This window comes from Phyllostomus hastatus, unplaced genomic scaffold (genome assembly GCF_019186645.2).
Source record: "Phyllostomus hastatus isolate PE091 unplaced genomic scaffold, TTU_PhHast_1.1 phas_scaffold_443, whole genome shotgun sequence".
Classification (NCBI taxonomy): domain Eukaryota; kingdom Metazoa; phylum Chordata; class Mammalia; order Chiroptera; family Phyllostomidae; genus Phyllostomus; species Phyllostomus hastatus.
The window spans coordinates 267,855-282,120 of NW_025334031.1; the positions used below are offsets into that span (position 1 = coordinate 267,855).

The window sequence follows — 14,266 nt, forward strand, 5'->3', positions numbered from 1 at the left end:
TAAGTCCCGCTGGCCCACGTGGGCAAGTGCCCACGGGGTGGAGCACACAGCTGACCGGCCACCTGCCCCCTCAGAAGCCCCCTGATGCCCCCAGCTGACGCTGCCCACTGCTCCCTGAGTACCCAACCCGGACGGGCCGTCCGCACTTGCAGATGCCGCGCGGCGAGGGAAGAACACGCTCGGGACTCAAGAGTCCACACGGGGCGGGGGTGGGGAGGGAGAGGAGCGGACTTCAACACATGGCGTCGGGACAGCTGGACAGACACGTGCAAAAAAAGGGCACTAGACCACTCGGTTACACCACACACAAGGCTAAACCCGAAGCAGAGGAGGGACTCCCACGTGAGACCGGAAACCGGGAAGCTCCCGGAGGGAGACAGGCAGCACAGCCTCCAGCTCCACCCTCAGCGGGGCTCTCTCTGTCTCTCGGCCGCGTGTCCCCGGGGCGGGGGGCGGGGGGACGACGACGCGGCAAACCGTGAGACCGCATCCCACTGGACAGTCCTGCAGAGGGAGCCGCCCACAGAACGACAGCCCGCTGCACGGGGGGGGGGGGGGCATCCGCCAGTGACTGACATTCTGTGAGGGGTCGCCGTCCGAAATGCACGAGAAACTCACACCACTTCCCACCGAAACACCAGACCGTCTGACTCAAAGACGGGCAGAGGCCCTGAATAGACGTTTCTCCCAAGAGGACACACAGATATCAAACAGGCATTTGAAAAAATGGTTGCTCGACATCACTAATCAACAGAGAAACGCAAGTTAAAACCACAGTGAGCCCTGGCTGGGGTGGCTCAATGGACTGAGTGCCGGCCTGTGAACCAAAGACCCTCTGGTTCAATTCCCAGCCAGGGCGCATGCCTGGGATAATGGCCAGGTCCCCAGCAGGGGGCGTGCGAGAGGCAGCCACACACTGATGTTTCCCTCTCTCCCTCCCTTCTCCTCTCTAAAAAATACATAAATAAAGTCTTAAAAAAAAAAAAAAGAAGAAAAGAAAGAGGAGACTTCCGGCCAAGATGGAGTCGTGGCTAGGCACACCTAGGATAACTCTCTGGTGGGTTTTTTTTTTTTACCATTTTATTTAAAGTTTTTATTCATTTGTTTTTAGAAAGAGGGGAAGGGAGGGAGCAAGAGAGGGAGAGAAACTGTGTGTGTGGTTGCCTCTCCTGTGCCCCTCCCACTGGGGACCTGACCTGCAACCCAGGCACATGCCTTGAGTGGGAATCAAACCAGTGACTCTTTGATTCACAGACCCATGCTCAGTCCACTGAGCCACACCAGCCAGGGCTACTCCCCAGTTTTAATCACATCTACTGAGTTCCTTTTGCCTGGGCAGGTAACTCACAGGATCCTCATATTAGGGTGTGGCATCCTAAGATTTTTTTTTTTAAGATTTTATGTATTTACTTTGGGAGCAAGGAGAAGGGAGGGGGAAAGAGAGGGAGAGAAACATCACCATGTGATGGATACATCCATCTGTTGCCTCTTGCATACCCCCAGTGGGGGACCTGGCCTGCAACCCAGGCATATGCCCTAACTGGGAATTGAACCAGCGACCTTTCGGTTCATGGTCTGGTGCTCAATCCACTGAGCCACACCAGTCAGGGCAGATTTTTTTTAAAGCTTAATTCAGCCCTGGCTGGCATGGCTTAGTGGATTAAGTGTGGGCCTGTGAACCAAGGGGTTGCTGGTTTGATTCCCAGTCAGGGCACATGCCTGGGTTGCAGGCCAGGTCCCCAGTAGGGGGACACATGAGAGGCAATCACACACTGATGTTTCTCTCTCTTTTTTTCTCCCTCCCTTCTTCTCTCTCTAAAAATAAATAATAAAATTTAAAAAAAATCGATGATAAAAACACTACTTAGGGACAAAGTAGAAAAAAATACAACTTTCTTTTCTCTTTTTAAATTGCTGTTCAAGTACAGTTGTCTCCATTCCCCACCCCGCCATTCTCCCCCGCCCCCCCAAACCCACCTCCCTCCCTCAATCCTACCCCCCCCCCCGCAGAAAAATAAGAGCTCAACAGAACTACAGGCCGCTTGAGCAATTCCCCAAACCAGAGCAGCCGCTGCCGGAGGCCCCGTGGAGAAGAGAAGACGGGTCTGGGGAAGCACAGGACGCGCGGTGGGAGAGAAGAGCTGGACGTGACGCCGGCCGAGAAGGCGGCAGAGGGCGGGGCACAGACCGGCCAGGAGACAGACAGGGACGGGAGCGGGGGGGCAGCGACACAGCGGGAGAAAACGCCGTGGGTCGGCGTAAACACAGGCCAGAGGCGCGGTTGGAAATGCTGACGCCAAAATGGGACCCTAGACGCACGTGCGGGAAGTCCCGGGCTGGGGTGAAGACCCGTGGGCGGCGGGCGGGCGTGCGGGTCCCAGCCCACCGTGGGTGAGGCGAACTCCGGCTCCTCCGCCGTGGGGGTCAGCAAATCGCCGGCCGAGTCCTGAGGGGCAGAAAGGACCGGCCCCAAATTACGCCCCGCTGCCCTGCGAGCCAGAGGCTCCTGGCGCCCAGGAGCTGACCACCACGCCCCAGAGCGAGGGGCTGCGAGCCCGGGGCGGGTGCCTGCCTAGGCCTCCGTGCCACCAGCCAGCACCAGCCCCCGGCACCGCTCCTGCCGTCGGGCTGTCCCTCGGTAAGACATCTCTCTGCACCCCCCAGCTTGTGATGTCACTTCTGGAGACCTACTTCGCCTCAAGGGGCCTCGGTTTCCCGACTGCAGCAAGGAGGGGGTCCCGGCTTTGCCTTCCTGAGGTTCCCGTGAGGGTCAAGAACGGGGAGTGACAAACTTTTTCAGCACCCTGCCCGGTACATGGGCCGCCCTAAGGAATCGGTGCCCCTGGCTGCCTCCTACCGGTTCTCTCAGGACCGACGAGGGAGCGTGGGCTCGCTCTCCTCCAGGGACAGGGGACTCACTGCTGGGGGAGGCGAGGCAGCTGTCCGCCCCCAAGCCCCCCGCCCCCACTGGGCCCCCGCCAGTCTCCCAGCTCACTCGAACTCACTCTCCCCACAGAGACTGAAGCTCTTCTGAGACACGAATCTGATCACCGCCCCCTGCTGGAAGCCCAGGGGATTCCCATGGCTCCTCCTACCGTCCCCACCTGGCGGTGCCTCCCGCCATCCTGCGCCAGGCAGGGCCCTCCAGTGCAAACAGGCTCCTCTCCGGGGCTCTGCCCAGACAGCAGGGACAGGCGCGGAGGCTGCGGCTGCCCTGCGGTCCCCGCAGGGTTCGCTGCCCGCTCACTGTCCACTCCCCCTGGACCCCAGCAGCCCCCGCAGAAAGATGCAGCTGTCAGGGTCACACACGCCTGTCTCCTAGAAGCACCGGGCTACAGGAAGGGCTACAGGAAGAGCTCAGAACGAGGGGCGGGCGATAGGTGGGGGGGGGAGCGTAGGTGAAAGGTGACAACCCGACCCCTGGGACCAGTATCCCTAGGGCACCATCCACGCCAAAGGCCAAGGCGGGGTGGGGGTGGGGGCACAGAGGCGGCCAGGTTCCCCGCCCAGGGTCACCTAGGGTTAGGAGAAGGTCCCAGGACGACAATCTAGGCAGGCTCCCCGGAGGAGGTGGGGGCGGGCTGGCCTGGAGGGAGAGCCCAGACCGCAGGAGGTGGGGAGACTTGCGAGCGTGGGCACGTCACCGCGAAGCGAAGCGCCCTGACGCCCCTGGCTGCAGGTGAGGCGCCACACCTCCGGGGGCCTCGGGGAGCGCTGCGCCCACGCCCTTCCGGTCCCACCACCCTGAGCCAACCCGGTCCCACCCCTGCAGGTCCCCCACCCGCAGCTACTCGACCTCTCTGTGCGCCTGCGTGTTCCTGGCTTTGTCTGGTCTACTATTCTGCGTTCATGCGCTCCCGACTTCTGCCGCTGGCAACCCCTGCAGCCTGCGACCGACCGCAGGGAGGCAGAGGGGTCTCCCTCGTGTCCCTCCTCCGCCTCCGGGGCGCGAGGGCTCCAGGGGCCCTCCTTCCACCGCACCCCAGTCTGGCTCTCAGCCCGAGGCCCCTCGTCGTCCGGAACCCCTGTTCTTTTCCCCAGCTCCTCCTCCTCCACAGCGTTTGTGGGTCCCCTGCCCACCAGTTCCACCCGGCAGGGGGAAGGGGTGTAAATGTGACCTGCCCCCCACCAGCCTCCCCTGGGCAGGCTTCAGGCCCTCCCCGGCCCCCCGCCGCCCGCCTGCCCAGTAAGAGAGCTGCTCACTCACCATCAGAGGCTCCCGGGTTCCAGGGTCTCACCCGGGCGATGCACCCGACACACATGGGGGGTTGAATGTGGGTCCCCAGGCTCCCTGGGCAAACCCCCTCCCTCTGTCACAGACCCGCCTCCTCCAGGAAGCCCCCCCGGAACCCTCCTGGTGCTCCCTCCCCTTGCACTGGGCCCTGGGGTAAGAGGACCAGCAGGAAGCTGTCCGGGGGTCAGGCTGGCCCCAGCCTGAGGTCGAGAGCGGGGGGAACAGGTCCAGGCCACGGCTGGGCCCCTGGCCCTGCATCAGTCAGGGAGAGTGCGCCGGGGGCCCCAGGCTTCTCCCCAGACACTGAGTCACAGAAGCACGAGGTCCGTGCTGGGGAGGGGTCTGCCTGTCGGGGAGGTGTGTCACGGCCTGGGCCCCCGCAGCCTTCCCTGCCCAGAGGAGAGGGAAAGTTCCTCAGAACTGGTCCCGGGCCCCCACAAGCTGCTGAAAACAGGGCCGCCCCACGCCGGGTGCCTCCTCTCCCTCCCGTGGCTGGGACCCCACCCGAGTCCCCTCCCCCCGGGACCTCCCCCGGGCCCGTCGGACCCCCGACCAGGCGCCGGGCTGGCCTCCGGGGGCCCAGGTGGACCCCCACGGAGGGCGGGCCCGGCCCTGCCCAGGCGTGTGCCTCCGGGTGCGCCCTGCGCCGTGAAGACTAGTCTCCCGGGATTTTTCCACCCAGAACACGTCTCCCCAGGAAGCAACCGGTCCGATGAGCTGGGCGTGCGGGCATCCCCTCCCTGCCCTGTGGCGCCCCCACAGCCCTGTGCCGCAGTGAGGCGCCTCCCGGGACAAGCTCTCTGGGCCAGGGATGGAGCTCAGGACCCCTCTGCGGGCAGCAGCAGCTTCTGGGATGAGCCACGAGCCCGGCAGTGTGTGGGCCACCAGCAGGGTAGGTCTCCCCCCCGCACCACCTCCTCCAGCCCAGAGGCCCCACCCCAGCTTCACCCTGACCTTTCCAGGGACCCCTAAATGCCCACACTGCCCCATAAACCCCCCTACACTCTGCCCTCTGACCATGCCCGGCTCCCTCCGCCCCACACTAACCCCCTCTTCCTCCCCGCCAGGCCCCTGCCCCCAACACCATTCCCACCTGGAACCACAACCCTGCCAGGACTGATTGCACAGTAAGGCAAATATCTCTGGGGGGGACCCCTGGGGGGCAGGGCGGGGCCAAAGGCAGCCTCTGGGGGAGGGAGGCTGTGAGAGTGGCCCCACGGGGCTTTGTGGGGGAGTGAGGGGGGATCAAAAGGTGCATGAGGCTCCCACCCCTCATTCCCACTCCGTCTACCAGGGGCCTCTCCCGGACACACGCCAGGCCCACCGAGAGGCCGTGCAGCTGCCGGTCGGGCTGGGTGAGGGGCTCAGGGAGATCCCCGGGCCTCCGGCACCCCCCACTCTGACACCGAGTCCTGGCTTGCAGGACTCCTGGGTTCTGTTCCTCCAGTCCTGGCCAGCAGCTGGGAGGGGCTCCTCTGAGTCAGCCCCCTGGGGTGGCCCCACCTGCGAGTCCCATCACAGCCCTGACTCACGTGCTGGGAACGGCTCCCCACCCGCATGGCCCTGGGGCCAGGGGCCCGGGAGGGGCGCCAGGGAGGCCCAGCCAGCCCTTGAGGCCTCTGCAGAGGTGTTGCGGGAGCTTCCAGCACCCGGGGACTGGGAGGCTGTGCCCCGGAGAGTGAGCTTCCGAGGCCTTGCAGCCACTGAGGACGGTGACCAGGACTCCTTGGGCCCCTTCCAGCCGCAGCCCCGCATCCTCAGTCCTGACCCTTAGCACTGACCCGACTCCCGGTAGTGACCCTGTGTTTTTCTAAACGTTCAGCCCCCGCCTAGGCCCACCTCAGCCTCCAGGTGGGGCCCCTGGAGCCGCCAGAGGACAGTAGGGCCCGGTTAGCTCAACCCCACACCCAGGGGCCGTGAGGCCTTCTCGGTCAGGGAGCAAATCCGGGCCCAGACCCGGCAGCCGGGTCCAGGCCGGGGCTGGAGGCGGAGGCAGCCAGGCCTGGACCTGGGCCTGTTCTTCCACCTAAATTCCACCTTAAGCGGGCGGTGGCCCCTCCCTCCCACCTGGCCCAGGTGTCCCCGCCCCCAGCCGAGCTCAGGGCTGGGCGGGCGTCCGCCTCCCAGCCAGCGGGGAGGGAACTTCGGGGACAGGGCCGCTCGGGACGGCACCGAAGACAGTTCAGGCTGGAGGCGTCCACGGCGGCCCAGGCCAGGCGGCCCTGGCCCCGCGCGCCTGCCGCCATGCAAGACGGCAACTTCCTGCTGTCGGCCCTGCAGCCCCAGGCTGGCGTGTGCTCCCTGGCGCTGCCCTCCGACCTGCAGCTGGACCGCCGGGGCGCCGAGGGGCCGGAGGCCGAGCGGCTGCGCGCCGCCCGGGTCCAGGAGCAGGTCCGCGCCCGCCTCCTGCAGCTGGGCCAGCAGGCGAGGCACAATGGGACGGTGGAGCCGGACGGGGCGGCCAGAGGTAGGCGGCGGCTGGCAGGGTGGGCGCCGGGTGGCGGGGGTGGCGGGGGCGGCGGGGGCGGCGGACAGCGGTGGCCTTGGCGGGTGTGGTGGTGCCGGGCCAGAGGCCTCGGCGAGGCTGGCTCCAGGGTTCAGCTCCCTGACTCACCCGGGCCCTGCACTGAGTCACCCACCCCGCCCAAGAGGGTGTGGGAGAAGCCATGGGTGGGGCTTCCCACCACCCCTCGGGGCCCAGGGGGTCCCCTCGGCCAGGCCTGGCTGGGCCCTCCTGCCCCTGCCCCTCATCCCTGACCCCCCCCAGGGGGCTGACAGGGCGGCCGGCACTTGGCACACGGCAGGCCCGTCTCCAGGGGCACACCTGCAGCACCCCTGGCACACGTCCCGCCCCCACGACAGGCTCACACACGGTCCCCGGGACGGGCGGACGCGCACGCCGGTGCCAGGGAGGCAGACGCCCCGGCTCCGGTGCCCGCCCCACCCCCACGCCCCACAGGGACGGGCAGACAGAGACGTGAGGGCGGGTCTGGGGATCCTGGACCAGCGCCACCCGCCTGCCCGTCCGACCGGGGCCCCCTGCGGGACTGCAGGGGGCCCCACTGCAGTGACCCAGATCCTCTCCGTGACAACAGCAGCGGGGGGCTCGGGGCCAGGCAGACCGCCCTGTGCAGGAACCCTGGCTCCACTGCATGCGTGTGTGCACACGTGTGTGCGCGTGTGTGTGCACGCAGGTGTGCATCCTGTGTGAGCGTGAGTGTATGCTGCCATGACTGTGAATGCCATTTCCCCACTCACCAAGCCACAGCGGCGGGGGCCAGGGTCAGGGAGGCGAGCCTCCCAGGATGGCAGGGGCAGAGACCTTGGCCCCCAGGGGTCCCCGTGAAGGTCAGCCAGTACAGGGGTCACCAGAGCAGCCTGGGTCTCTGGGTCCTCCCCTGCCCCCCACCCCCAGGCCCCGGCCTCCCTGATGGCTTGGGTGGCGCCCAGGGGTCATGGGGTGGAGGGTGGAGCAGAGAAGGGTTAATTACCACCCTGGCTGCCCTGCCAATTAGGGGCAGGAAGATTATAATTTGGGGTGGGGGTAAGTTCCCCAGGCTGAGCCTCGCTAGCGTCAAAGGGTTAATAGCCCCTGCCCAGAAGCCTCATTAGCCAGGGCAGGTCGGAGACAGAGGCCGGAGGGCAGGCCAGGCCCCTGGCCTTCACCCCAGCCAGAGTCCTCCGGGGAGACCGGACCGACCCCTGCAGGTGTGGCCCCAGCTGGACTCTGGCAGGGGCGGATGCCCCAGGCAGCCCCTCCCTGTCCAAAAAGCCCACCCGTCCCCAGTCCGCCCCACTGCCCCACCCTGGTGTGTCCCCCCATCCGTCCATGCACCCAGTTGTCTGCTCCGCATCCTCCCGGGCTCCCTTCCCCCAGCTTGGAAGCCCAGTCATCCTCCAGTCTGTCCGTCTGTCCACCCGCCCATCCTCACCACAGCTCATCTCCCATCTCTCCGCCCTCTGCCCGCCCCACCCCGTCTGTCCACTCACCCACCAGAGTCAGGCCGGCGCCAGGGCCCTCGGTTTGTGAGTGGCTGGGCAGCCCGGGCGTGGCTCTGCCAGGTGGGGCAGGGGACCGCCCCTCAGGACAGACTGGTCCAGGGACACTGTCGGCGAGCAAAGCCTTGCCCTGTGTGGCCACGGCACGGGACGGGCTCCCGGGAGGTCACTGAGGCTTCCTGGAGGAGGGGCCCGGCGCCCTGCCCTGGCAGAGATCGGAGCGCTGACGCAGGGGCCCTGCCACGCCACCCGAGGGGCTGCAGGTCATCGGGTTGAGCGCGTCTGCCCCCAGCGCAGCTCGGGGAGACGGAGGCGGTGGCAGAGGGGCCACCAGGGCTGACATCAGCGGAGACGGATGAGGCGATGGCAGGGACCGGGGCCAAGGCCCCTGCCCCCCACCCCCTGCCCTTGGGCCCAGGGCCCCGGGGACAGGCAGGACACCGGTGCTCTGCCGTGCGGCCTGGCCCAGCTCCCACTGCCCCTGTCTGCAGGCTCGTCGTGGGGCCAGTTCCACACCCTGCAGGCCGGCTTCAGCTCCCGCTCGCAGGGCCAGAGTGGGGACGGCGCCTCGGTGAGTGACACCTGCTCCAGCCGCAGAGTCGGGGCTCCGTGGTCCCAGGGGAACCGCTCCGGGGGAGGCTGTGGTCCCCAGGGTGGGGGAGAGCCCCGGCCCTGCCTCACCGCCCCCCACCCATCCTGCCCGCAGACCTACCGGCAGCTCGCCAAACCCTCCTACAGCCCGGCCGCCTGGTCCTCGCGCTCGGCGGTGGACCTGAGCTGTGGTCGGAGGATGAGCTCCGCCCACAACGGGGGCGGCGCCTTCGGGGTCGCAGGGTACGGAGGAGCCCAGCCCGCCGCCTGCCTCAGCACCCGGCCTGTGTCCTTCCACGAGCGCGGAGGTGGCGGAGGCAGCCGGGTGGACTACGACACCTTGTCCCTACGCTCACTGCGGCTGGGCCCTGGGGGCCTGGATGACCACTGCAGCGTGGCATCCGAGCAGCTGGAGCCCGCGGCCACCTCCGCCTACAGGGCCTTCGCCTACGAGCGCCAGGCCAGCTCCAGCTCCAGTCGGGCAGGCGGCCTGGACTGGCCGGAGGCTGTGGAGGGGCCGCCACCCAGCCGGACTATCCGTGCCCCCGCCATGCGGACCCTGCAGCGATTCCAGAGCAGCCACCGCAGCCGCGCGGGGGCTGGGGCGGTGCCGGGGCCCATCCTGGAGCCCGTGGCCCGAGCACCTTCGGTGCGCAGCTTCAGCCTGGGCGAAGCCGGCCACCTGCCGGATGTGCGTGGGCTGGACAGCTACGGCGGTCAGCGCACTCTGCAGAGGCTCAGCAGTGGGTGAGCTTTGCCTGGCGTGGGGAGGGGGCTGCTGCCGTGGCCCCAGGTGTCCCCAGGGTCAGCCTGACCCTTGGCCCCTGTTTCTGCAGCTTCAATGACATTGACCTGCCGTCGGCAGTTAAGTACCTCATGGCCTCGGACCCGAACTTGCAGGTGCTGGGAGCGGCCTACATCCAGCACAAGTGCTACAGCGACGCTGCGGCCAAGAAGCAGGTGACCGCCCTGTGAACGCCCCTGCTGACCCCAACTCTCACTGACCTCTCTGCCAGCTGACTGGGCACATTCCACCCTGCCCAGAGCATCCCCGGCAGGGGAGGAGCAGGAGGGAGTGCTATGCACACCTCTGCACACACTTGCACACCTGCACAACCTGCACACACCTGCACACCTCTGTGCACACCTGCATAGTGCACGCACACGTGCCAACCTGGCATACCTGTGCCCGCAGGCCCGCAGCCTCCAGGCTGTGCCCCGGCTGGTGAAGCTCTTCAACCACGCCAACCAGGAGGTGCAGCGCCACGCCACGGGCGCCATGCGCAACCTGATCTACGACAACGCGGAGAACAAGCTGGCCCTGGTGGAGGAGAACGGCATCTTCGAGCTGCTGCGGACACTGCGGGAGCAGGACGACGAGCTGCGCAAGAACGTCACAGGTGCCCGCGCCGCCCCCTGCTTCCTGCCGCCTGTGGCCCTCCGCCTGCTCCGGCTCTGTGCTCGCCCGCCCCCTGTCCCGTCGCTTTCGCTGGCTCCCGTGACTGCCTTTGTGGCAGGTCTCCAGTGCCCAGGGCCCTGTCCCCAGGGTCTGCTGCAGCCCCGGGGCCCTGCAGGTCACACTCCAGCTGTCCCCAGTGGGCTCTCGGGTGAGGCTCACCGTGACAGGTGAGCTCTGGGTGGGGGCGGGGTGGCTAGAAGCTTCCTCTCAGCATCCAAGGAAGAGCCAGAGGGATTGCCGGGCTGCCCCTGACCACGGCTTTGGCCCCACCTGCCGCAGGGATCCTGTGGAACTTGTCCTCCAGCGACCATCTGAAGGACCGTCTGGCCCGAGACACGCTGGAGCAGCTCACAGACCTGGTGCTGAGCCCCCTCTCGGGGGCCGGGGGCCCACCCCTCATCCAGCAGAATGCCTCTGAGTCCGAGATTTTCTACAATGCCACGGGCTTCCTCAGGTGCGCTGGGCAGGGGGCAGTGCTGGGCAGGGGGCAGTGGGCTGGGAGAGGCCGAGGCGGCAGCCATGGGGCAGGAGCGGGAGTCCGGGAGGCCTGACACCAGGGCAGAGACGGCCAGGGAGCTGGGAGCAGAGAGACCAAGCAGGGCTGGGAGCTGGCGCAGGAGGCTGCCAGGTGTGGTGCCAGCAGACTCAGGGCTCATTAAGTCAGGGCTCGATCTGACCTTCGTGACCTCTTCTGGACGCTTCGGGGTGTGAACGGGATGGCTGTGCAGTGGCACCTGGGCCAGCGGTGTCTCAGGGGGACCAGGGGCAGGAGGTGCCCGAAGGACCTTCGGCCCTTGGGTTCAGGTCCCTGTGGGGGTGGGATCTTCCTGGGGGTCCCCGGGGGTGTCTCTGATCTGCCTCCACCCACAGGAACCTCAGCTCAGCCTCCCAGGCCACTCGCCAGAAGATGCGGGAGTGCCACGGGCTGGTGGACGCCCTGGTCACCTACATCAACCACGCCCTGGACGTGGGCAAGTGCGAGGACAAGGTGAGGGGCGGCCAGTGCCGAGGGGGTGGGGGGGCGCCGGCCCGTTCTGACCACCGCCTGCCCGTCGCAGAGCGTGGAGAATGCCGTGTGTGTGCTGAGGAACCTGTCCTACCGCCTGTACGACGAGATGCCGCCGTCAGCCTTGCAGCGTCTCGAGGGCCGGGGCCGCAGGGACGTGGCCGGGGCGCCGCCCGGCGAGGTGGTGGGCTGCTTCACGCCGCAGAGCCGGCGGCTTCGAGAGGTGGGCTCGGGCCCGGCGGGCAGGGGCGGGGAGCCTGGCCCGACCTCGGCTGACCCTCCGCACCTTGCTGACCAGCTGCCCCTCACTGCCGACGCACTGACCTTCGCCGAGGTGTCCAAGGACCCCAAGGGCCTTGAGTGGCTGTGGAGCCCCCAGATCGTGGGCCTGTACAACCGCCTCCTGCAGCGCTGTGAGCTCAACCGGCACACGACGGAGGCGGCCGCAGGGGCCCTGCAGAACATCACCGCCGGGGACCGCAGGGTGAGGGGCCCCGGAGCGGGCACCCGGCCGAGGGGACCCACGCCTGGCCACCTGCCGGGGACACGAGGAGCGCACGGGGGGTGGGAGCCTGCAGTCTGTTGGGGGAGGGGCAGCAGACACACACAGACTGGTGGGCGGACCAGACAGAGGGAAGAAGGCAGGCGAGCGTCGGCCTCAGGCTGGGCAGGAGGGGCGGGAAAGAGGGACGTCTGAGGCGCAGCAGGAGTGAGGCCAGCGTCCCAGCTGGGACAGCCCTTGGGGCTGTGGGCTTTCAGGCTGGGCTCTAGGTCTGAGCGGAGGTGCCCCGGGAAGCCTACGCCGGCAGGGGCCTGACCGGAGCCGTGCTCCGTGAGGTCCTGGCCGGGGTGCACAGGGGATGGGAGCCAGTGCTGCCTCAGTTTCCCCACGAGGGGACCGGGAGGATGCAGGCGGGCACCGGCGCCTTCACCTGCTCTCATCAGCCCCTCCCCCACCTGCAGTGGGCGGGCGTGCTCAGCCGCCTGGCTCTGGAGCAGGAGCGCATCCTGAACCCGCTGCTGGACCGCGTCCGCACGGCCGACCACCACCAGCTGCGCTCGCTGACCGGCCTCATCCGGAACCTGTCCCGGAACGCCAGGAACAAGGACGAGATGTGTGAGTCAGTGGCCGTGCGGGGCCCCGCCCTCGGCTGCCCAGCGGGCGCTCCCCTGGACCCGGTCTGAATCGCTGCCCGGCCGGGCTGGCTCCTCGCCAGCTCCCTGGGGCTGCGAGCGGGGCCGACACTGACCGCCTGGCCTCCCCCAGCCACCAAGGTGGTGAGCCACCTGATCGAGAAGCTGCCGGGCAGCGTGGGCGAGAAGTGCCCCCCGGCGGACGTGCTGGTGAACATCATCGCCATACTCAACAACCTGGTGGTGGTCAGCCCCATCGCGGCCCGAGACCTGCTGTACTTTGACGGGCTCCGCAAGCTGGTCTTCATCAAGAAGAAGCGCGACAGGTGAGGCCGCCCTGCCGCCCAGCCTGCCTTCCGGCTCCGCCCGCTGGCCCCGCCCCCGCTGGCCCCGCCCCCGCTGACCCTGCCGGCTCTCCCCAGCCCCGACAGCGAGAAGTCCTCCCGAGCGGCCTCCAGCCTCCTGGCCAATCTGTGGCAGTACAACAAGCTCCACCGGGACTTCCGGGCGGTAAGTTCCAGCGGCGATGGCGCTGGGGCCGGGGGCAGCGCGTGGGCGGCCTTGCAGACCGGGGTGGAGCCGCAGACCCAGGGAGAGGGGTCCCCATCAGCGCCCCTGGGGGCGGGCGGGACGCAAGGTGGCTTGCACCCTCTCACTCACCCCCTCGCCCCCAACTGCAGAAGGGTTATCGGAAGGAGGACTTCCTGGGCCCCTAGGCAAGGCCTTCCTGGAGGAGGAGGACGCAGCGTGACCCAGCCTCCGAGCGACAGGCTCGGCTCGGCTCCGCACCGCCTGCCAGCCGGCCTGCAGGAGAAGGCCGGTGGCCCAGGGGCCGCTCGCTGCCGCCCCACGTGCAGCTTGGAAAGGCCTGGGCCACCAGGGAGGAGACGGGGGTGGGGTGGGGCAGGGGGGCTTCCAGCTGGGGACTTGGCTTCTGCAGGGCAGGGAGTGGGGCAGGGCTTGAGGCTGCTCTGGTGTGTGGGCTGGTGGCCGTGGCGGAGGTGGGGCCGGCGGGGCGCGGCGGGGCCTCGGGACAGCCGGCGCTGGGAGTAAATAAAGGTGGTCATGGCGACAGCAGCCACAGTCCTGCGTGTTTTCTGGCCACTCTGACCCCTGGGTGTTCCAGTGTCCCCAAGCACAACCATGCCATCCTCTGGGCCTCCTCTCAGGCTCGGGGAGGGGGTGTCCAGTGAAGAGAGCTGGCCAGGGGGGGCAGCGGAGGCAGGGCACCCCGCAGCGGCCTCAGTGCCACCCCAGGCCCAGACGCCGCAGAGCTGGGGACTTCAGGCACAGGGCATGACCACTCCTGACTTTGGTGCTGTCCTGCTCACGAGACAAAGGCCCCCAACACTTCTCCTTGCCCTGCCCCCTGGGGGATCCTGGCTGGGGACTGTCCTGCTATCCATCTGAGGCTCGGGACCCAGGAGGTTCTGGGCCCCACCCGCCTCGCCCTGAGTCAGGCCCCTTGGTGGTGAAGCGCTCACTGATCTTCTCAGGGCTTCCTGAACAACAAAGGGCTTCCTCTGCAAAGCTCAGAACCTGGAGTCTCTTAAGGGGGTTGACTCCCCCGGCATCTGTCTCCGTCAGAGGGGGCTGGCGACAGCCACACTGCCCCCCACCCCCAGCCCCGCAGAGGGACCCAAGGAGGCCACACCAGAGCCCGGCCTGAGCTGGCTCTGCATGGAAGCGGATGGAGAGAGGGAGGGATGGAGCGGACGCCCAGATTCTGTGGCGGAGTGGCCATCAGCGTGGAACAAGGGAGGGGTTGACGGCCCTGAGGAGCCTGAGACGGAAGTGAGGGGTGCCCAGCGCCCAGGACACTGAGTGCCCCCTCCTTGCCCCG

The 14,266-nt window shown here is 67.7% G+C and overlaps 1 protein-coding gene across 1 annotated transcript; it reads left to right on the forward strand.

Annotated features, from left to right (window-relative positions):
* The first annotated feature begins 4,946 nt into the window (after positions 1 to 4,946).
* Positions 4,947 to 13,311, forward strand: PKP3 (plakophilin 3). The gene is made up of 15 exons (XM_045821135.1): positions 4,947 to 5,126; positions 5,302 to 5,361; positions 6,515 to 6,701; positions 8,725 to 8,804; positions 8,940 to 9,571; positions 9,661 to 9,784; positions 10,020 to 10,224; positions 10,563 to 10,737; positions 11,154 to 11,271; positions 11,342 to 11,512; positions 11,588 to 11,773; positions 12,253 to 12,406; positions 12,557 to 12,749; positions 12,846 to 12,933; positions 13,104 to 13,311. Exons 1-15 carry the CDS (start codon positions 5,046 to 5,048, stop codon positions 13,137 to 13,139), a joined length of 2,490 nt encoding a protein of 829 aa, XP_045677091.1. The 5' UTR covers positions 4,947 to 5,045; the 3' UTR covers positions 13,140 to 13,311.
* The last annotated feature ends 955 nt before the right edge of the window (positions 13,312 to 14,266 follow it).